Source organism: Myodes glareolus, chromosome 10 (assembly GCF_982192425.1).
Source record: "Myodes glareolus chromosome 10, mMyoGla1.1, whole genome shotgun sequence".
NCBI classification, from domain to species: domain Eukaryota; kingdom Metazoa; phylum Chordata; class Mammalia; order Rodentia; family Cricetidae; genus Myodes; species Myodes glareolus.
In genome coordinates this window covers 45,739,657-45,764,117 of record NC_142035.1, presented here as the reverse complement: position 1 = coordinate 45,764,117, position 24,461 = coordinate 45,739,657, and the positions used below count along the sequence as shown (strand labels likewise).

General features: G+C 38.1%; 1 protein-coding gene across 4 annotated transcripts in view; it reads right to left on the bottom strand.

Annotated features, from left to right (window-relative positions):
- Window positions 1–24,461, bottom strand: part of Gpcpd1 (glycerophosphocholine phosphodiesterase 1) — a 58,219-nt gene that overhangs the window by 15,243 nt on the left and 18,515 nt on the right. For 2 of the 4 annotated variants that reach the window (XM_085696753.2, XM_085696754.2), the window contains exons 5-15: window positions 24,051–24,126; window positions 22,284–22,325; window positions 19,154–19,277; window positions 14,346–14,577; window positions 8,833–8,995; window positions 8,425–8,557; window positions 6,830–6,884; window positions 3,833–3,925; window positions 2,334–2,354; window positions 1,505–1,582; window positions 650–689 (exon numbers count right to left, since the gene is read on the bottom strand). In XM_085696753.2, the coding sequence (XP_085552879.2) occupies window positions 650–689; window positions 1,505–1,582; window positions 2,334–2,354; window positions 3,833–3,925; window positions 6,830–6,884; window positions 8,425–8,557; window positions 8,833–8,995; window positions 14,346–14,577; window positions 19,154–19,277; window positions 22,284–22,325; window positions 24,051–24,126 (1,057 nt within the window). The remainder of the gene's footprint in view (window positions 1–649; window positions 690–1,504; window positions 1,583–2,333; window positions 2,355–3,832; window positions 3,926–6,829; window positions 6,885–8,424; window positions 8,558–8,832; window positions 8,996–14,345; window positions 14,578–19,153; window positions 19,278–22,283; window positions 22,326–24,050; window positions 24,127–24,461) is intronic. The other 2 variants (XM_085696755.2, XM_085696756.2) reach the window with 2 other exon arrangements.

Here is a 24,461-nt window from a genome sequence, read left to right as displayed (position 1 = left end):
AAAGTAAAATTTTTGTGTACTGTCATAAAATATGTCTATGAAGTCATTATTTTGAGATCATCTTAGGTCTAAAGGACATAAGCCTTCACAAAGACAGTCACGTGAGCACTGGCCCTTTGCATTAGACTGTGAAAGTCAGTCTCAGGACTATGAAACCACTGTCCTGCCTTTGAGAGACAGCATAGTCTAGCTAAAGAAAGGGAGCACAAAGCAATAGGTTTCAAGAGTTTCAATGAATTACTGAGCTCTGTTGAGAAAGGAATGTAAAGTGGTCCTCCACAGCAGTGCTGCCTGACACTGTGTGAGGACACTGGGGCACAAAGTAGTGAAGTAAGTTACCTGTCCACAGTCACAGCTAGAGGGATAGGCTGATCAAACTCCTGGCACTGGACTCTGTACCTGAGAGGTACCCTTCTCTGTAACAGTTAAGAATGTTTGGAAAGAACTGACAAAAACTAAGTGAAGCCTATTATGCACCTAACACTCATCTGAAAAATCAATGTAAGAGCTACACATTTATGAAATTGTATTCAGACAGACCAATACTATAGTCATTATATGACCAAGGATACATTAAAATGAATGGGAAATATCCATCCTATCAATGCCAATCATAAAACAAAAGCAGTGATTGCAAACTGGCACATACGTTTCCGATCTTTGGCTTTTAGTGCAGTCACATGAGAAAGCTAGAACACAAACAAACAAAATACAATTAGAAAAAAATCCATAGTTTATGAAGGTAACTAGTAATTAAAGGCAATTAAAAGTAACTAGAAAAGCTACAAAGCTAGAACAGACAAAATGTGGAATTACTAGTTTAATAATAAGCACTAAGCATTATGGTACTTTCTATATAAAATCATTACCAAATACTTACGGGGTAAAAGAAAAAAAAAACCCTAAGTTACCAGGCAGTGGTGGCACACAACTTTGATCCCTCAAAGATAGAGGCAGGTGGATTTCTATGAGTTTGAGGCCAGCATGGTCTACAGAGTGAGTTCCAGGACAGCCAGAGATACACACAGAGAAACACTGTCTTAAAAAACCAAACCAAAACAAAAACTCTTAAGTTAGGAAACTATTTCTACCTAGTTATTAACTTAAGTATCTAACAGGGATGAGACACAGAATCAAGCAAAGTAACACAGCAAAACAAAATATACTAAGATCTGAAATATGAATAAAACTATCACATAAGTCCTATTGCAAAACATGATGGTTCTACAGACCATCTACAGACAGAAGCAACCTAAGACTGTGAACACATACTCTACAGCTAAGACTTATAGGCTAATTCCTCTAAGAATGGAACTCATGATACCAGCAAAGAAAATTGGAGATGAGCATAAACCCGTCCCTCAATTAGACCAGAAACTAAAATATACTTTATGTATGTTGAATGCATAATTATTCTTAAGTGCAGAGAATATTACTAAATCAGACAAATGCAAATCATACTAAAGCTGAAGGAAAATCCATATTTTTGTGTCACTGTTAATACCTTCAATAACTGGAGCTGGTCAAATGTTAATTCTTTTACTGGAATTTCAAACAATTCAACTGGATCAGCTTCAAATTTCTATTAGAAAAGAGAGAGGGAGACATTAATCTGTTTTACTATTTCTGAATGTTTGTACTACATACACCCATAACCTCAATTTACTGAAGGTGAGATAGCTCTTAGGTAGGCATCATGAACCCATCGTGACCCCATGCTGTAGTATTAAGTCAGAAGGACCTAATACTACAGGAGCTCTTGTTTGGCTCCTTGCCCTGTAGGCTTATAAGAGTCTATGGCCTTGCACATGCTAGACAAAAGCTCTTCTCTCTGAGCTACACCCCAGTCCCTGGCTTTTGTTTTTAACGGAGGCATCCAGTATCTGGAAGAAAAAGGCATCTGGAAGGGGTGGAAGCATTGGTGACCGAGCATGACGTCAGGCATCATTTTCACTGCCTCCTTCATGCAGTGTTCATTTGATATTTATCCATGCTACATGCCTAGGAAATCAACATGCAAGTATTATAAGCGAATTAATACTGCAAGTAAGTTTCTATTTTTTCTAAGCTTTTCAAATACCTAACTTGACTAAAAGTAGCAGCCACACAAAGAAATTTCCATGAATATGTGTCTGATTATCTATAAGCAATATTTAGAAACTATTATCGAGCATGTTCTCTCCACAGGCAGATCTAATCTTAAAGCCGTATCAAGTGTTATGCTGTAGGAAGTACCACTCTCTTAATGAAATGAGCTAAGGTAACACCATTAAATTAACTCAACATTAAAAGCCATTGCACAAATATATTTACTCATGAACATTGGTACAAACCTGTGTGTGCACAATTTTTTTCTGGAAGGACACACAAGAAACTATTAAGAGTAAGGAAATGAGATCAAGGGAGGGGGAGGGAGCTTTGTCATTCATTTCACTCTTTGAACTACTTGCATTTTTTTAATGGACATGGAGAAACTGTTTTTACACATAACTTAAAAAATATAACTCGCCGGACAGTAGTGGTACACACCTTTAATCCCAACATTCGAAAGGCATAGGCAGGTGGATCTTTGTGAGTTTGAGGCCAACCTGGTCTACAAGGCAAGTTCCAGAACAGCGACGGGCTAAATACACAGAGAAACCCTGTCTCAAAAAAACTAAAAAACAAACAAACAAAAGCCTAAAAAAGGAATAAAGAAATAAAACTCAAGGTAAAAATATACAATTCATCACTTTCATTCCCTCATTAACTCATTCAGATTCAACTTCATAGCAAGATAGTCTGTTGACAATAAGAGATTAGTAAGACTCTACAATAAGCTATTTTAGAAATAGTATTCTCTTGCAGCAAAAACCACCTTCACTATTGGTCCTTGGGTATTCTGCTTCCGTCATCAATAGTGTAGATGAATCTTTTTACCCTCCTGACATATTTCACAAAGACAGAGGGTTCTTATTGAGGTCTGCTTAGAATCCATCTGCGAAGCGGGCAGAGCCAGCATCCTGTCAGATTCTGTCCAACACTCGGGTCAGCTACAGTGCTCTACATAGCAGCAAACTGGCCTCGACTTTAAACCAGCTCACATGAAAATGATAACCATTATTTTAAAAGTGCAGGAAGTTCACCTGTATGCTCCAGGCCAGAATACAGACAATTATGTTCTTACAATAATAATGATAAATCTTAGGATTCTACATGTATTTTTAAGCCTCCCTATGGACTCTTCCCTGTATCATGCCTTCCTCTCCATTCTTTCTGCTTCTGCTGCACCTGTCTCACTGCTCAGTAGCCATCAAATTCCATCATTCACCAAGACAGGGATTGGTGTTGAAGTTTAGCTCTGAACATTTCTTTTCTCAACCACAGGCTTTCCTTTCTTCCTAACTCTCCCATCTAGCCTGCCTTGACTAAGGCCTTCGATATACTAACTCCACACCACTCCACTGTGGTACCTTGTAGCTTTGGCTAAACTGTGCCAGCTGACTGATTTGAGATATGATGCAGAAACATGTGGGGTCCTGGGAAAAAATTTCTTCTCTTCTCCCTGTATGATCCAGGCCAGAATACATAATACTGACAAAATGAAGAAAGTACCTGGCAGGTCCCTTCATCGGCAATATCAAAAGGCAAATTTATCAGCACTGATACCTGACTTATGGAAATCATTATTCCCATCAAACCTATGTCTTAATATTATAAGGGCTTAAGAATTGGCAGTATTTCACTAAGAAAATGAATTTACTAACTTTAACAAAAAACTAAACATGTAACAAAATTTCTTTTTTTAAATATTTTATGACATTGAGTAGGAAATACAGAAATTTCAAAATACCTTTTTCATAGTCAAACAGCAGGTGAGATCATGATATACCACAGGCACAAAGTCCTTTGAAAGGTGGACATCAAATTCTACAAATGCTGCACCCTGATAAAAGAAAAGGAAGCAAGTGTTTGAAACAAAATACTGGTAGACAACACATTTCTCAACACAAATCAAAATTTTTGTTTAGAGTAAAATTATAATTTTGCACTGGAGTCACAAGCAGCTGTGAGTCACTGTGTGGGTGCTGGGAACTGAACCCAGGTCCTCTGAAAGAGCAGCCAGCTACTGAACCATCTCTCTAGCACTCTTCCTGTTGATTTCCAAAGCAGGAAAGTTTTATGGCTTTAAATAAGAAAATACCACACAGTTTCGGCAAGAGCACAAACTACACCACTTCCTCAGAGTCCAACTACTTGCCGTCACATCTTCCTACTTAAAATATTTTATTTTATATAATCATTCATTTAAAAGAAAACTTTACTAAGAGGCAAATGATGCTTAGTTAGCAACAATGATCTAAAACTAGTTCCAAATTATGAACTATGGTCTGGTATTATATTAGATTAGAATATCTTTCAACTAAAAGGGAAAATTACATACTAATTTTTTTGAGACAGGACCTCACTGTGTAGCCCTGTCTGGCCACGAATGTACAGAAATTCACTTCCTTTGACTTCAAAGTGCTGGGATTAAAGGTGTGTGCCACCATGCCTGGCTCTCCAAATACTTTTTAAATACTAAAGTAATTACTATAACCAATTTAAGATGCCATAAATGATAAAATGTCATATACTACTAAGAAAAAGAGGGAAAATGTTGCTAATTAAACCATGAATCAAGCTATTCTGATTTCAGAGAGGTAAAATATGAACAGATATTAATATTAACATTAAGTAATCCACAGTGGATTATGTTTACGAATTTGGGTAGAAAAGCACTGGTTACAATTCCAGCAAAAGCAAGATGAACTTAATATAGTCCAATGATCTAGGACTTGCCTAAGGTCTTAGATTCAATCTGTTGTACGAAAAAAAAAATTCATTTTTTTTCTTTTTGGTTTTTTGAGACAGGTTCATCTAGCCTAGGCTAGCCTCAAATACATGTTAATCTTCCTGTCTCCTGGTGTGGGAGAATTGTCTGTATTCTGTCAATCATATTTTAATAAAACGCTGATTGGCCAGGCAGGCAGTATAGGCGGGAAAGCCAGACAGGAAGTAGGGGTGGAGCAAAGAGACTGGGAGTATTCTGGGAGGCAGGAAGCTTCCTCTGCCACTCCTGCGCAGACCACCGAAGAGGCAGCATGTAACCTGACCAGCTGAGAAAGGTACTGAGCCGTGTGGCTAACATAGATAATGATAATGAATTAATATAAGTTACAAGGACTAATAAGAAGCATGACCTAATGGGCCAATCAGCTTTATAACTTAAAGAGATCTCTGTGTGATTGATTTTCCTTTGGAATTTGCTGGCTGTGGGGTACCGGGTGGGATAGAAACCCCAACAAGCCAGCCCTCATGTTACAGTCTCCACCATGCAATTCTTTTTTGGGGGATAGGGGAATGACAGTATCTTTCTATTTAGCTCTGTCTGTCCTGGAACTCTCCAACTCAAAGAGATCCTCCTATTTTGCCTCCCAAGTGCTGGGATTAAAGATAAGCACCACTATGGCTGGCTTAAACTACTTTATAAGGAACATGGAAGCCACTGTGAAAAAATACGGAAAGGAAAAGGATGAGATGCCCTCTCATCCCACACACCAGTTAAGTCTAGAGTCTGAGTTTCTTGGTCAGGTAAAGTAAGCAAAATAAACTGATACTTTGTGACTGGATAAAAGAAGAAATTTAACATAATCAAGTTTATTTTTTCTTTTAAGAGTATAGAATAACATATTTTATTCGATATGGTATTTTATATATGTATTGATACATTTTTAAAAGTGTTATATAAAGACAGCCAGAAGACAGTTCAATGGGTAGGAACACTTGGCAACAAGAATGATGACCTAAATCTAATTTCTGGGACTGACATGGTAGGAGGAGGTTGCTGAGACAGAATTCCTACAAGCTGTCCTCTGATTTCCCCATGTATACCATAACATGTAGACATGTGCTAGCGTCCTACCCCCAATAAATAATAAAATGCAATGAAGTGTTATATAAAATCACTACCTTCTGTAAGCATTATTTCTAAACTAAAACCAGCCATTAGGAACATTTTATCTCAAAAAAACAGGTGGGAAGGGTGCATGGTGGCTCATTCGCATAATGGCAACACTTGAAAAACAAAAGCAGGTACCCACCAAAGTTCAAGGCCAGCTTGGTTATATCAGACAATTTAGGCCAGTTTCTCTATTTTTGAGACAGAAAGAGCCGCCCCCCCCCAAAAAAAGTATGTGTGGAAGGTTTGGAGAAAGCGGCTAAAGTTCTTATTCACTTGTTGCTATTTCAAAAGATGTGGGTTCAGTTCCAGCAGCCACAGGACATCTCCCAAAGGTTTGTAACTCCAGCTACAGGGGATCTGACACCTTCTGGTCTCCAAGAAAACAAGGAACACATGCAGTACACTTACACACATTCAGGCAAAACACTCATACACACAAAATGTCTTAAAAGGTTGGTTATTATTCTGTTATTTACATGTGAATCCTCACCACAAACCTAAACATACACATACATACACATCAAAAGACATTTATTCTTCACTCAGAAACATTTTCAGAACAAGGAATAGTTTTCTTTCTATCAGTTAGTACAATCTGGAAGAGTTCTCTGTCTCTATTTCAACAATCTAAAGTTATTTAAAGAAAGTAAATGGTGGAGACACACCTTTAATCCCAGCACTCGGGAGGCAGAGGCAGGTAGATCTCTGTGAGTTCAAGGCCAGCCTGGTCTACTAGAGCTAGTTCCAGGACAGACTCCAAAGCTACAGAGAAACAGTCTCAAAAAACCAAAAAAAAAAAAAAACAAAGAGAGAGAGAGAGAGAGAAAGGAAAGAAATGGTGCTTACATGACTCGCAGCATTTCTTAAAGAAGCGATAGTATTTTCCTGTACTTTAGCCAGCCTGAAATAGAGAAGTAGTCATAAGTACTAAAGAAAAGAAACACTGCAGTAAGCATCTTCAACAGTAAAAACAGGACTTACCTTTTATACAGAGGCTAATTTTGTTATACTCAAAATATGATAGGGAACAAATTTGAATGATATGTGCACTTACTTCATAAATACAAGTTATATCTATTACTTATAATGATAGATGCATTCCACATCACAACACATACCTTCCCTGTACTTGGATTTTTTTTTTCTTGGAGACAAATGAGGTGCCTGATTAAGGAAAGCAATCCTTTTCAAGGGCATGAAGAAACTAAGACAGAAGAAATTTACTACTTGCAATAAAGCCTAGAAATGTCTTCATACTGGAAAAAGATGGGAAACTGGGAACGACTGACACACCAAGGGTAGATTTCATTAAGAAAAAGAAGGAAAGATGCTAGAGGGATAGCTCAATGGGAAAGAGTGCTTGCTACTCAAGCATAAGGACTTGAGTTCAGATTGCAGCACCCATGATGTCCGCAACCATGCTTAAAAACAAAACAAAACAAAACAAAACCAGCAGCCAGGGATGGCTGTATATGCTAAAACCCCAGTGTTGCAGTAGACAGGCAGAAGAGGTCTGCTGGGGCTTGCTGGCTGCCAGACAAGCTCCATTCAGTAACCTGGTGTCAAAGGTACAGAGTGACACCCACAGAGCTTATTGACAGGAAACTTGGAAATGTTTCTTCCTTAAATGTAAACTGACTTGGTTTGGAGACCTATTATAATATCATAATGATAACCACAATACCCAAAGCAAACTAAAAATCACTCTTTAAAAAACAATGTGGGAACTGAAGAGGTGGTTCAGTGGTTAACAGCATGCGCTCTTCTAGAGGATCTAAGTTTGGCTCCTACTACACACACAAGCTGTAACTCCAGCTATGGATGATCTGATGCCCTCTATATTCCATGAGTATTGTACACACATGAACACACACACACAAACAAAACACCAAAAAAACCCCTATGTTTTTAAAGGTGGGATTAAATTTTACAGAAGAAAGCCTCTGGCAATTAAGTACGCCACTGAAAGAGTTATAAAACTAGAAGGGAAACAACTTTATTGGGCTGGCATTTGTTATCTGATAAAGCCTAGACTGAACTTACTATATACTTCCTTAGAGCTATGGCTATGTAGGTAACAAAGAAGCACTCAATACAGGTAACTTTAACAGGTGAGGAAATTAAGACCCACAGGGAGCAGCTTCCAAGAACAACAATCAAAGATAAAAAGGAGACAAAAAAAGCTTTCTGCATAAAAATCTCCCTCCTGGTTTTCCATTTTTAATGTTTTTTTCATTACGCATGCAGTATATAAAAAAGATTGAACATTATCCCAGGAGAGACTTGGTTTCTATTAAAACAGTAATCATTTTCTCCTACCATCACTTTCATTTAATTCTAATGGTAATGAAAAGGCATTTTCAGATACTTAGCAGGCAAATTCATTAATCTCACCAAGTACGAGCTAATGAATGGTAATCCCATCCAAATATGAAACTTACTGGGCAGTTGTTGTTGAGTTCCCTGCACCACGATGTCCAACATCCAGTGGTATTCTTGGCTTCCAATATTTGGAAAATGAAGACTGCATAGAACAGCTGTATCCTGGTAACGGCTTGATGACGATAAAGTCAACTTCCATAGGGAAGGGGGGGGTATGATTAAAAAGACCACTATGAGCTAAGCGACATCTGAATAGAACCAGCTTTGGTAATTTCTATCAAACAAGATCAAGGCAAAACTAATGCAGAAAATTCAGTAAGTATGCTTCTTCAAGTGTTATTATCCTATTAATAATGAAAGCAAATTGTTTATTTTGTCTTCATCACTTGCAAATAATTTAAACTAGTATAAATTCTAGCACAAGCTTAGGTTAGTTTTAAGGGCCTATCTGCTCCTCCCCAACTTACCTCTGACTTTGCCTATAGTTTTTCTGGAAACTCTGCTCATGATGGGGAGAGTAAGGACTCCAGCACTCTTCTCGCTCTCAGCAATTGTAGATGACAGTAGGCATGCTGTGCCCACATGACCGGGAAAAGCATCACCCTGAACTACATGCTCACTAAGATCTTCCTAAAAAAAAAATTTTTAAAAAGCAGTTCAGAATGTCCTAATTCTTATTTATATTTTTTAACATTTAAAAAAATTGTGTGTAGGGAGAGAATGAGATTTGACTTGCAAATGTCACTGCATACATGTAGAGGTCAGAGGACAACTTACCAAATTTGGGGCCTCTTCCATCATGTGAGACCAGGAATTTTGAATTCAGATCATCAGGCTTATAAGCAAGCACCACCCTTACCCACTGAGCCATGTTTTCACTGGACCCAGTAAAAAAACTTTTAAAAAAGGTGCTTGTAGAGGTCTGAAGAGGAGTCAGAACCCCTGGAGCTAGAGCTACAGGAGAGAGCTCAGGTCCTCCACAGAAACAGAAAGCGCTCTTAACCACTGAGCTGTTGCAGAATATATGTGTACACTGTAAAGATGTGTCTCTGCCTAAGGCACTTATTGATTGATTTAATAAAGAGCCGAACGGCCAAAAGCTAGGCAGGAGAGACTAGGTGGGAATTCCAGGGAGAGAGAGCGAGCTCTGGGAAGAAGTGAGATGGGGATTTCACCAGCAAGTCACATGTGCCATACTAAAAAGTAACCAAGCCACATAGCAGAACGTAGATTTAAAAAAATATGGGTTAATTAGGTTGTAAAAGCTCACTGGGAAAAAGTCTAAGCTAAGGTCAAGCTTTCATAATTAATAAGTCTCCATGTCATGATGCGGGAGAATTGTCTGTATTCTGTCAATCATATTTTAATAAAATGCTGATTGGCCAGGCAGGCAGTATAGGCGGGAAAACCGGACAGGAAGTAGAGGTGATGCAATGAGAACAGGAGAATTCTGGGAAGCAGGGAAGTTCCTCTGCCATTCCTGCGCAGACCACCGAAGAGGCAGCATGTAACTTGCCCAGCTGAGAAAGGTACGGAGCCATGTGCTAATGTAGATAAGGATAATGGGGTAACATAAGTTATAAGAGTTAACAAAAAGCCTGACCTAATGGGCCAAACAGTTTTATAATCATATGGAGTCCTGTGTGTGATTTCTCTTTGGGACTAAACAGCTGGGGGGTTGGGCAGGACAGAAAACCCCCAAACAAGCAGACCCGGCCCCCTCGTGTTACATATGGCACCCACATGGATAACTGCATCCACAGAAAACCTGAGAAAGTTTGGAAAAGAATAGAGTAAAACATGTTTTCTTGGTAGCAGCAATTTCTCGGGTCTGCTCTGTTTGCTAGAGGCAAGCAAGTGCTCTCATCTAAGAGAGGCTTCCTGACTCAGCTTCAGCTGCAAAACTTTGTAGCTCCTTTAAGAGGTTCAGCCGTGAAACACTTAAACGGTGTTGATGAAAAGCTGAACACATGCTTTTCAGTTTTCAGCTATAGCAGGAAAAAAGCTATGCTGTTTTAAAATGCCGGCTTTCTGGGCTGTCCTGCCAGAGCAAACTGACTCTTTCAGGCAGGCAGTCCTACTGAATATGGTCTGTGAGCAGAATGCTGCAACTTGCTTGCTAGCAAGGACCTTGAAACGTCATAGAGTTGTGGCAGTGAACACAGTTCTGGCTGGTATCTCAGCCATGAGACTGGAGAGCTGGGGAATGGGCTGGATCTAGCCGTCAAAGCCACTGCTCTCCATATTGCTTAGTAAATTAAAGGCTCATATGGTCAGAAAAAGAGAGATATACAATAAAGAGAAATTCAAAGAGGAAGAAAACCTCTAAATGGTTTACAATGTGTTAAAAATATATGCAGGCTAAAGATTAAAGTCATTAAAAATAAAAAAAAAGAAAACGGAGACATAGGGTGTGGTGGTACACACCTTTAATCCCAATGCCTGGGAGGCAAAGGTATATTGACCTTTGTGACTTCAAGGGGCAGAGGTAGATTGACCTCTGTGAGTTCAAGGTGTGGTAGTACACACCTTTAATCCCAATGCCTGGGAGGCAGAGGCATATTGACCTCTGTGATTTCAAGGGGGCAGAGGTAGATTGACCTCTATGACCTCAAGGTGTGATGGTACACACCTTTAGTCCCAATGCCTGGGAGGCAGAGACAGATCTCTGTGAGTTCAAGGTGTGGTAGCACACACCTTTAAGCCCAGCACTGGGGAGGCTGAGACAGAAGGATCTCTGTGAGTTCAAGGACAGCCTGGTCTACAGAGTTATTCCAGGACAAAGATATATACAGAGAACCTGTCTCAAAAGCCAAAAATTAAAAGTAAAAATAAAAGAAATAGAGGTTGAAATAAAGCCACATAAAGATGGAAAATACACAGAGAATCTTGATACTGTATGTTATTATGCTCTCTTTGAATTGTTTGAATGCTGAGGAAGGAGCAATAGCTGCTAAAAGACTTTTGTTTATAAATGCTGCTGAACTAACCCAAGATAGGTATTTTGAAAATACCTTGGTTTCAAAACTGAAGTCAAAAGGTTTGTTACTTTGGAGAAGAGATTTTGCTTTTGTTTCCACAGAAAATGAGAGGTTGTGGATTCATTCTGAGTTAAGAAAAATCCAGTATGATCAAGGACGGCCACCTGAGAAATCTCCGACAGGAACAGATGGCCCAGATGTCTGAGTTCTACATCCAGAACAGATTCAAGACTGCTGCCTGAGATGATCAAGACTCATAGGATACTCCAGTCAGGACTTGATTATAACTCTAAATTTTCTTTATGTCCCCATAAGATCATCAATGCCCCCAATCAGCAGGAAGTAGCCTGAAATACTACGCCCACTTTCCCAACAAATGGATTATGGGTATTTTCCTTTGTTTAAAAAAAAAAAGAGGGAAATGATGCGGGAGAATTGTCTGTATTCTGTCAATCATATTTTAATAAAACGCTGATTGGCCAGGCAGGCAGTATAGGCGGGAAAACCAGACAGGAAGTAGAGGTGTTGCAATGAGAACAGGAGAATTCTGGGAAGCAGGGAAGTTCCTCTGCCACTCCTGCGCAGACCACCGAAGAGGCAGCATGTAACTTGCCCTGCTGAGAAAGGTATGGAGCCATGTGCTAACGTAGATAAGGATAATGGGGTAACATAAGTTATAAGAGTTAACAAAAAGCCTGACCTAATGGGCCAATCAGTTTTATAATCATATGGAGTCCTGTGTGTGATTTCTCTTTGGGATATGCCGGCTCTGGGGTGCCGGATGGGACAGATACCCCAACAAGCCAGCCCCATCATGTTACAATGTCATTATTTGTGGGCTTGCAGTTCAAAAAGAAAGACTGCAACACTGAGCCACCTTTCTGAACTGCCCGAAATTTTTAAACATAGTTAATTTCCATCCCCCAAAAAGCTTTCATGTAAACTTGGACTCTATGCAGACAACTAATGAGAAAGAAATCTAGAACTAGACGCTCAATTGGTATGGTACTTGCCTATGTATTATGAAGCCTTAGGTTTGATCCCCAGCACTGGACAAAAGCAGACATGGTGGTACATGTCAATAACTCTAGCACTTGGGAAGAGGAAGTAGGAGGACTGGGATTGGCTCCTAGGTCATGTCCAATTACACAGCAATTCAAGCTAGTCTGAGCTACATGAAACCCCGCCTCAAAGATAAATGTACACATGATAGAGTCAAGCATGGTGACACTTATCTGTGACCAGCACTTAGAAGGCCAAGGCAGGGAGTATATTTGTAGTAAAATCTTAAGGTAGGCACATGAGTAATTAAAAAAATGTTCAACCAAAACTTCATACTATATTTTTAACAATTCCCATCATGTTAAGTTTAGTTCTATAATTTTTACATTAGATCTTATATATTAAGAGACAGTCAAAAGGACACTCACAAAAGTATCTAAAAATACCACCAAATTGAATAATTCAAAATTTACAAAACTTTCAATCATATGTAACAAGTTTCACTCAGTATGTTTAAGTCTATCTTGAATTCTGTTGCTATCAAGAAAATGTAGCTAGATATTACCACTGTCATAGCATATTCTCAAAAAAACAGAAATCAGCAGGGGCAGCAAAGGACCTAGCGGCTGAGAACCAGTACATATAATTTACAGGACACTGTATAAGGACTTTAAGGAAGGTATCAAGCAAGTATTACTTGCAGAAAGCAAACAAGCTAACAGTCCTATGTGTTATTAAGTTGGGGCCTCAGCATAGCTTTTTCAAAGCCCGGCATAGATAGCTGAGCAGGTAAAAAGTATGCTTACCTGGTGTTTTAGTTACTTTTCTACTGCTGTGATGATATACCATGACCTAAATAAAGCAACTTGGCGGGGGGGGTGTTAATGGTTTATTTTGTCTTACAACTTTTAGTTCAACAACCAGGGAAATCAAGGCAGGAAACAAGGCAAGAACTTGGAGACCAAAACTGAAGCAGAGGTCATACAGAAGCATTGCTTAAAAGCTTGCTCCTCACATCTTTCTCAGTTTGATTTCTTATGCCATCCAAGACCACCTGCCCAGGGATGGCACAATGGGCTTGGCTCCCCACATCTATTGTCAATCAAAAAAATACCCACAGATATGCCTACAGACCAATCTTATGAACGCATTTTCTCTAGTAGGATACCCTCTTCCCTAACATGCCTAGGTTTGTGTCAAATTAAAAAACCAAGCAGTACATCTGGAAACCTGGGTTCAGAATCCAGACCTACATACAGAAGGGACCAAATATTCCTGGGTGGGGGTAGTGCAAAGTTTTAATCCCAGAACTTGGGAAGCAGAGGCAGGCGGATCTCTGTGAGTTCAAGGCCAGCCTGGAATACAAGAGCTAGTTCCAGGACAGGCTCCATAGCTACTAAGAAACTGTCTCAATAAACCAAAAGTGGGGGAGGGGACCAAATCCCTAAGTGTCCTCTGACCTTCACATGAGCACATGGCATCATGTACATACATGTATACAAAAAATTTTTTATTTACTTGTTGCTAAACATATTAAGTTATAAAATAAATCTACCATCATAGTGACTTGTTACAATAAAAAAATACATTTGAGGCTGAGGATGTAGCTCAGTTGAGAATGTCTAGCATGCATGACGACCTGATCCCATTTGCAGCCCCACAGAAACTAGGCATAGATGTCCATGCCTATAATTAAGGTCCTTCCTGACAACATACTGAGTTAGAGGTCAACATAAAGGGCTACAAAAGGTCTTATTAGGGAAAAAATAAAATAAACTGACTTCCACCCTCTCTACTCAATCCATCGAAAAGGTCTTTGGAAGTTTTATATTATATTACTTAATAGACACATACATCTTGTCCCGATTAAAAATAATTCTACTGAAGTTGCTTATTCTGCTCCACTAAGTTTTCCTAAGGAGCAAAATCTGATCATATACAAACATAAGTTCATGCCTAAATTCTCTGCCTAGTCCCTCATTGAAACTACTACTCACCTCAAAAAAGTCAAAGATTAGTTCCAGGTTATCGGGCTCCATTGTCTGTATGCTGTACTCAGTCCAGCGATCAGGCTGTAAGCCATACCCACATTCTGGTTGTGAGTGCCTGCATTTGAACTCATGGTCACTTATTAAGGATATCTCCAGGCTGTTGGACATTTTGTGAAGAATAGTAGGAGACACCTTATCATCATCATCTTCCTCCAGACCCTCTAGTGTAAGCTTTACCCTGTATTGAGAAGAGTGAATAATAAAACCCAGTAAGAAAAAAAAAATCACAGAATGTACATAAGTACAGTTATAGCGTTTTTCAAATAGCAAAAATAACATATTAGACAATCCACATTGTAAGTTTATTTACCGTAATATCAATTATAGCTAGCTCTCAATTTCTTAGCCTTCAAAGAGTAAGAACTCCTTTCTAGGAGATCTCATTTTAGGTAGATGATATGATAGATGAATTGATCTCAAAAGCACAAACTAAACCAAAATCTACTAGGTAAGAAAGTCTTTTAGGAGGGAGTAAAGTAGGAACAACAAAAAGACACATAAAGATGTAAAATACACAGGGTGTCTGGATCCTACATGGTATCTTGTTAACTTTGAATTTTTTAAATGCTAATATATAAAAAAACAACAGCTGCTAAGAGACACCGGATTTTGGAAATTGCTAAATTAACTATATATTTTTAAAATGTCTTAACTTCAAAATGAAAGTAGACAAGGCATTGCCTTTTGTTTCCACAGAAAACAAAAGGCTGTGAATTCCTTCCAGCGATCATATTTGACCCGGAGAGACCTCCTGAGTATCTTGGCTACACATATGGGGCAGGAAGTCAAAAAGATTATAGGACAGGTGACGTGTAAATCCTTTACATGGGAACAACTGTGAGATGAGATATGATCTTACTGGCTACAGAATCCTCATGACTTATTATTACATGCCATCTTTTCATACGGCAAGGATAAATTCATATTAGTTTGGTTATACAGTCCAAATGGACTTACAAAGTTCATAGATGCCTTTTACCTGACCCAAATACAAAACAAGAAATCACCTTTAATTGACTTGTGTTCATTGCACATTCCATACTTGTGTATTTTCAGAGCAAGGGACCAGACACCAATGAAAACAGGTAGCCCAGGTGATCCAGCCCCTCAAAATGGCTCTGTTGCAATATCCTTAGAGTTCTGCATCCAGAACAGCTTCAAGGCTGCTGGCTGAAATGGCCCAGCCTCAGAGACTACTTCAGTCAGGACTTGTACTTTCCCATTGCACAGAGACTGGACAACAAAAGTTACAGCTAGTTTTCCCAGCACTGGATTGCTACCCCAACTTTCCCAGGGTCTCTTAAAGATGCCATATCCCTCAGGCAACAGAAAGCAGTCTAGAAAACATGACGCCACATCCCAAGAAGCGGGGTAGGTGGCTTTTGGTCAATGGGCTATAGATGTTTGTCATCATTTAGGGAGATTGGTTACAAGCTATTATTGGTCATGGTCAGGAAAAAAGCTAAACAAAGTGGGCAGACTCAAGGATCTCTTTCTGAAGGATAAAAAGGGGATTAGAGTATAGAAATGAGAGATTAAAAAGGTAGATTGTTGCATCCACTTTTTATCATTGCATATTGAGATATTTTTATCAAAATAAAAAGTGATGATGCTGCTGGGCAGTGGTGGCATACGCCTTTAATCCCAGGACTCAGGAGGCAAGAGGCAGATGATCTCTGTGAGTTTAGGACCAGCCTAGTCTACAGAGCAAGCTTTTCACGACAGTGAGACACATCTGCTCCTAGCAGCACCAATTTACTTCCCAAAAAGAATAGTGGACATCAAAAAAGCTCCATATGGAGTTTCTTAGGGAGCTGGGACAGAGATATCTGCCTATAGAACACTTGCCATGTTCCTCTCTACCACAGTAATAGTCCATGTAGCTTATAAAAAGTAGCTGCCAAAGAAAAGTATTACAGCAAACATCACTTTGTGTGTATATATAAATATTTTGTCTTTTATTTTGCTCATTTGTTTTGAAACAGGGTGTAAGACTATGTATCTCAGATGGCCTGATACTAGTTATGTAGCCCAGGCTGGCCTCAAACTCAGAGTAATCCTCCTATCTCAGCCTCCTTAATGCTAGGATTATAGACATGAGCCACAACCTGAGGTTCTTTGCATGAACATTATTTATGCACGTATATACTTATGAATCAACCCACTTTTCTAATCAAAGAATCTGGAATAAACCTCATAGAAACAAACACAAAACCACTACCCAAACCACAGGACATAAAGACTAGTCTACTCCTAAGGAGAGGTAATTAGCTGCAGAAACTTTTAATGCCAAAAAGTATACTGAGGCTGAGATAATTTCTTCTATCAATTAATGGAAATTAATCAAATTAAGTACTACTAATGTAGAGAACAAGTTATTGTAGAAGGTAACAGATTACAAAAAAAATTTATTCTAGACTTGATTTTGCTTGATGAGAATTGAATCTAGGGTCTCACCCATGCTAAGGAGCATTCTAGATTTAAATGGAATCTTACAAATAATAGAACTTTATTAGTGTGGGCTGCTCTCTCTGTATAAGCCCCTGCCCCAAACACTGTTGTAAGTCATATAATTGAGGTCTTCTTGACCGGCCAAACATGCAGATTACTCTATTAATAACCCTGTTCTGGTACTGCACTATAAAACATTTCATTAACTCAAAACAAAAATCATCATCTCCTCTCAGAAAGTAAACTCTTAGGAATGGTTCTGGACAACTATTAATCAGGCAGAGAGATACATCAGGAGAAACCAGAAATGTACAGAAACGAGAAGACAAAAGAACCATTTAAAAGAAGGGGCAAGTATAAAGGAAAGGGATCTGTAATTGAACAAAAGAAAACGGATGTCAAACAGCTATATAATGCTGTAATCCACTACAAAGTTAGCACTGTTACTTTCTATCTATGGATGAGTCTCCTAGAGAAGCTGGATAGGAGGGTGAACCTGAAGAAAATTCAGGTAGTTTTCCTCCTGGAAACAAAAACTTTATTATACATAGCAGACTACTTTAAAAAATAGAAGTCAAATAGACAAGGCACACATAACAAATTCTCTCTAAGCACAACAGCTAATATATGGGGTTTAAAGTGCTACCTGGAATGGATCACAAGGCAACCACTGCTGCTTGACAAAGTTCCTGCATTTTGACATTGCAGATCACACTTTACCATCATCTTTTTACTTTCATTTTTAACAATTCTCATTATTAATGACTTTCCCTTTGGGGAACTTTGTGCTTTGGTAAAGGATGAAAATGTGAATAATGGTAGCCTTTCTAAACAAAATAATTCTCTGGGGAAAAAAATAAACTTGATACCTCAGAATAAGGAATCCTTTCATGCCCTCCTAATTATACAAGGAACAGGAAAGTTAGAAATTTCCTAGACACACCTTATTCCAAGGTTGAAATGCCTTGGAAGTCAGAGGGTCCACAGCCTGAGGGCATCAAGGGGAAAAGTAGGGAGACATCAGAATGGTTCTCAGACCAAGACCTCCTTCCGTTTCAGGAGTGCAGGAGGAGAACAGCCCAATATAGTAACAGGAGGACACAAAGGGACGCGATTAGGGACAGCTCAGTACTTATCCCCTAGAGGAGTATAAATTACTCTTAAATTGGTGTGGGTTCCCACGGGTCCTTTTCCCAAGGTCAGGCACCTGGATGGGGTCCCCATTCCCTCAGGAAATTGAAGAAAGTTCCTGCTAGATACAATGAAAATTACTCTTTTTATCTCTGGCAAGAGGAACTTGTGGCTCTTCCACTAACACAGGGCTGTTGTCTACTATCAAGATCAATGCTAGATTCCTCAATTTCTGATCTCACATCCCTTTAATTTAATCCTATGTGCAACTCTAGAGTATAAAAGGTGTATTCTTTTTTCAACAGATGATGCTGGCAACCATCCCAATTCTCCCTCTGATCATGTTAGTCACCCCCTCCCAACCCCATACATCCTCTTTGGGAACTGACAGCCTCCACTCCCGTCAAAGTAGGTTTCTGGCAGCTACCCACTTGTTCTTACCTATGATTGGGATATGTATTATAACATGCTTAGGTACTGAGAGTAAATAACTAAAGATTTATAGGGTATAATATCATTATAAATTATACTAAAAAGATAATGTTAAGGTCTCCAGTTACTGCAAATGGGCATTTCTACCCAGCCTTGATATACCAGAAAAGCTTGCTTGTTACGTAACAAAACCTAGAATTACAAAGCCTAGAATTCTTGATTCCAAAATCACAAGGTTAGATGTCAAGAGTCAAGGTAGGCTACATCTTAAGGAAGCCAGCTTACTCAGATTTATGTTCAATGGTATAACAACAAAACTAATTTATCTTTGCAAAACTTTTCCATCTATCCACTAAAATAGGGAAGGGGAGGAGGGGAAGAAAAGGAGGAAGACAAAGGAAAGACTAGGTCGCAACCAAGTTTGGGCTCTAAAGGCATTTCTGACAATCGTTTCCTCTCACCACAAAAACACTTGTTTTGTCCATTTTAAAGCAATCCTGCAGTAAAAAAGGTTAACTGACAGAAACTACAAAATACAGAAGCCTAGAAACCACTTTGATTTTACAAAAGAAAATTTTTCTGGTTGCAATTTTAAGAGTTAAAACTAATATAAATGTGTAACAGCAGCAATCTGAGGGAAAAAAATAGTTCACTATCCAAGAACCCTAGAATGTAAAGGTGGGAAATCCACACTAATAGCAAAAATAAATGGCTTAAGTAATAAAATCATGTAGTCATACCTAAATCTAGATTTTTTGAATTTTTTCTTGGTAATTGAGACAGGAGGCTTCTCAGAATAATGCAGACGTAATCTAATTTCAGTCTGACATGTGAGCCATCCAGAATCCAGTGTTTCAACACCATCTGGTGGGATAAACAGAAAGGATAATATAATTACACACTTTTAAGCAATCCAGTTAAGTTTAATACGTATTAAAAACTCTAGTTCACATTCATATTTCAATACACTGAGAGTATGAAATTCTGGTTCTTTCCCAACATTAATTGTAATTAATAAATTAACTGTAATTAAGAGTAATCTTGAATGTATCACTGAAAAAGAACTTTCATTTGAAGTTAGAGAAACAAAGTTAAATGATTACTAACAAGTGGCTACTTAGCAGCTCAAGTTAATTAAGTAAATCTATAAGAATTGCCATTATAGGCCGGGCATGGCAATATACACCTTTATTTTTTCTTTGGGGTTGGGGCTCCTGGAACTAGCTCTTGTAGACCAGGTTGGCTTCAAACTCACAGAGATCCACCTGCCTCTGCCTCCCGAGTGCTGGGATTAGAGGCGTGCACCACCACCACCTGGCCAGCAATACACACCTTTAATCCTTTGAAGAATTTGGAGGCAGAGGCCCGCAGGTGTCTGTTAGTTCCAGGACAGCCAAAGCTACATAGTAAGAGACCTGTCTCACATTGAAAAATATAGATAAATATATGGCTAGATGGATGGATGGATGGCTGGCAGGCAGGCAGGCAGACAGACAGACAGACATTATTGCTAGACATGGCACCTTTCCATCCCAGCACTCAGGAAACACAGGCAGGAGAATCTTTGAGTCTGAGATCAGTCTGGTCTAAAAATAAACAGACAAACAAAAACAAAACTTGAAAAGCTTCATATCCATGTAAAACTGACCTTGAAACTTGTATTGAAGACTTGAAAAAAGAGAAGAACCAAACTGAGTCAGCTCTGATTCTCCCACTAATATGAGTCACCATAACAAATGGTGTAATAACATTCTGTTAATACTACTGCACCTGAAGTTACCTACTAATAAAGGCAATAAAATTTTCATAAATACTAGTGGTGCTGTTTCCAACCTAACGTTTTAAACCAACAGGCATTAAAAAACAAAAAATCAAATGGAGGGGGGCTGGAGAGATGACTCCGAGGTTAAGAGAACTGACTGCTCTTCCAGAGGTCCTGAGCTCAATTCCCAGCAACCACATGGTGGCTCACAACCATCTGCAATAAGATCTGGTGCCCTCTTCTGGCCTGCAGGTATACACGGAGACAGAACACTATATACATTATTAATAAATCTTAAAAAAAAATCAAAAGGCTTTTCTCCTGAGGAATGTCTTAATTGCCTGGCAGTGGTGGCACACACCTTCAATCCTAACACTCGGGAGGCAGAGACAGGTGGACCTCTGTGAGTTCAAGGCCAACTTGGTTAGTTCCAGGACAAGCTCCAAAACTAGAAAGAAACCCTGTCTCAAAAAAACAAAAACAAAAAAACCAAAAAGAATGTCTTAAAATCTTCAAAATTCAAATATTATTCATAAAATGGACAAAGTCAAAGAAATGCTTTTCCACCCTGAAAACTAACTAAAGCTGAAATTAATGACACTGGGAAGTAAAGAAGATAGAGACAAAGACAGAAACGCTGCAACGTATAACCATAAAAAGTAATTAATGACAGATATTATGTCATATATTATAGCTGAAAAAAAAAGCTACTCTCTGGGGGCTGGAGAAAAAGCACATACACTCTTAGAGAGGACCTGAGTTGCAATCCCAGTATCCACAGCAAACAGACCACAATATCTGTAACTCCAACTTGAGGGATTCTGCCACCCTCTTCTGGCCCCTTGAACACACCGGTACACGTGGGCACGCACATATCCACACACAAAAAATAAAATAGTATTAACTGGGAGTGGTAGCACAGAGGCAGAGAGAGCTCTATGAGTTCGAGGCTAGCCAGGCAACATAGTAAAACCCTACCTCAAAAAACTACAACCTAAAAACAAACAAACAAAACAAGAACAACAAAACCATTCTCTATAAAGTTCTAAAAAATATAGCATAAATATTTTGTAAATAATAGGACAAGACTTCAAAAGTAAGCATTAAAGTTATTCAAACATTTTAGACTATATTATTTCTAAGATAATACTTCATAATGAAATAATGGGGAAAGGTTTAATTCCTTTTCATATACTACCAAAGGATATATACAGCCTCTGTGTTTAATGAATATAGTAAATTCTCTAAAGAGCATTCTTGGCAGGAAAGCACACTGGTCCCCAGCAACTCATCTCTGGTTAAGAGTCAGGCCACCTTTGACCCTCAGGTACAGTACCCAGTATAAGTAAGACAAGGCAGCATGGCAGTCTGATGGACCAGGAGACTTCCAGCCACTAGAGAAAGTTTGAATTCTGAGGATAAAGTACTTACTGGAGCAGAAAGTAAAAACATTTTAAATGTGTCTTGAAGACAAGAAATTTTCAACTTTACTATAAATTAGTTTTTGAAGAGTTAGCCATAATTACTAGAACATTCTGGCTGTCTGGATTTATTGTAAACACATTATTTTTTTTTTTAAAGATTTCACCTGCCTCTGCCTCCCAAGTGCTGGGATTAAAGGCATGTGCCACCACCGCCCGGCTGTAAACACATTATTTAAACATACAAAATACACAAATTTAGCCTAGAAGCAACATTTAGCTCTTTAAATGTTTAGAACCATTTTCTACATAATAAGTGCTAAAAGGAAATGGTATGCTAATACTTTAATACTAATAATATAAATAATTTTAAAAAAATATTTGTACCAATTTAAGGGTATAGTCTCATTAATTAAAAACATATATACCATGTCTAACCAAATTGAGAAATCCTCTCAGGTATACTTCCTCTATCAGGTATACTTCATTATAATTATATAAGCTCATAAATCTGAAATGACCAAACACTAAAAACAAAGCCATGAAGCTATTTATGATTTAACAGAATATACTTGTCTGTTTTCAACATGCATTGTGTTGTCTAGTATGTTATGCTATTTCCAATGAGATGTTAAGGCAACAGGTTAATCATATCAATAAAAGTTTTCAAAATTCAGTCTCACTTACTGTGGATTCCAAATTGTCCATCATCAATAATGATTTCACTTTCTGGAATTCAAGGAAAATAAGAAGCCTAGTTAAAAACCCATGATGTCTACAGAATGAATGAACAATTGAGAATTTACTTTAAGTACTGCTTAAAATGGTAATTCTATAACATAAAGTAGCCTAAAGTGAATAAGCATATTTATAGTGGCCCTGGATAAAGTGTTCCTTTTCAGGAGGCTAGCAAGCAGTGTTGGTCCTACAGACTTGAGTTCACAAAGAGAGACAAGGTCCTGGGAAGGTGCCCTGGAGGACTGGGACGAAGCTCAGCACCCACCATGCATGAGCCTACCGAGCTGTTGGACAAGAGCTCCTTGCTTACATCTCAAACCAACAGTCTTGGCACAATTAAAATGCTTATTCTTATGTGGTTCACATTCATAAATTAGCTAAAGTGTGAATCTCCTCAAACCCCAACATTCTTGCAGCCAGCCAAAAGCTTTATAAACAGCATACACTTACCTGTACATACAGAGCTGTGGAGAGTTACCAAGAATAAGTGCTAGCACAGCCCTTCACTAACAGTTCAAGACCATTAAAAAAAGCTGCAAAGTTGTATCTAGTAACACATGAAATACATTTCCTTCTCAGTACTCTTTTCAGCTTACTTTAAGCAGCCTGAAGCATCTGTTAAAATAAGTAGGGTGCTTCCTAAAGACTGTCCAGCAGACTACACATCGCTTTTAAGTTTACATCACCTTCTTCGAAAAGCCAAACAATAATTTCTATGAGAATAGAAATAAAATCTTTCTCACAATGCAAAAATATATTTAATTTCAAGATGCACCCAAATGCAAACTGTGTTTTAAAATACTCAATTCTCATTAAGCTTCAACTTCAATATGGAATTGTTAATTCTAAAGATGCTGCTGTAAGAACTATCAAAAAATTAAAACATATAAACATATAAAAAGAACCCAGATGGAATGAGACATCTATTAAACAAGATGAGCCCTCTAAGTAGAGCGAAGCAGAAACTCCCACCACTTTCTAATCTAAGCTACGAGACCCACAATCAGTTGTTAGTTCTCAATTTTGATCTTCTGTAGGAACTAAAACATGTACCTCTTAGAGTCAATTCATAAATACAAGTAGTTTCGTGTTTGTAAAATGAGTGTCAAGATCTATTTTCAGCCTAGACAAGTGAACTAAAAAACACCTGTATGAAAAGAAATACTATTTTTGGCATTGGAAATTGAATTTTAAAAAGCCTCTGAATATAAATAATAGCACAGTCAAGAGGGAGCTAAAATGAATTAGAAGAATATGTCAAATATAACAAAGAAATGTAAATTCATTTGTTTAAGTATTTGCTAGTATTTAAAAATTAAATATGATAACTTTATTAGCATTCAAAAGAATTTTTTAGGGTTTTTATTTTGGATCAATTTTTTTCTTAAAAGGCTCTCTGAGCAAGAAAGCTAATAAAAGCCATGAGTCCTCAATAAAGAAGAATGATATTAACTTTCTAACAACTCCAAATTGAAACATAATAGTCTAAAACCCCCAAATAAAATAAGTATAAAAGCATTTTTAATAGTTTATAAAGAATAGCTACTAAAACTGTTCAGTTTTGCAAGATCCATGAAATGCTAAGAGCAATCTGGAGTACTGACAACGCATTGATTTTAAACTTCAGAATAAAAATGTATTCAGTCCCTAAGCCACTGTGCAGCACATTAGTAACTTAATGCATACGCCTCAAACAGATGCAGTTAATGCCCATACCTAAAGGGGTTATTGATCGTGGTTGTAGATGAGTCTCCCACTTGTGAACTATGACTTGACATGGACCACCGATAGTCTGCAATTTAAAAGTTAAACGTCTGCAATAATTTCTTATATCTTATTTCTAACCATGATTCCATTAGATGTTTGTGGCCTAAGTCTTACTCTAAATACAAGACCAAGAAACAAGAAATTCATCTTGCTAGTTATTAATGCTATTATGTACCAAATCAGGTACATACCCAGGTCACAAAACATGATGAAATATTACAAAAAAATGAGTTTAATCAATAAATAAAAATAACTGAGATGAACTGGCACACAAAACTCTCTTAAACCCATTTGCAAATTTATCTATTGTAGTTTGATTTCTTTTAAAAAAATTAATTTTGCACCAATATTAATTCTAAG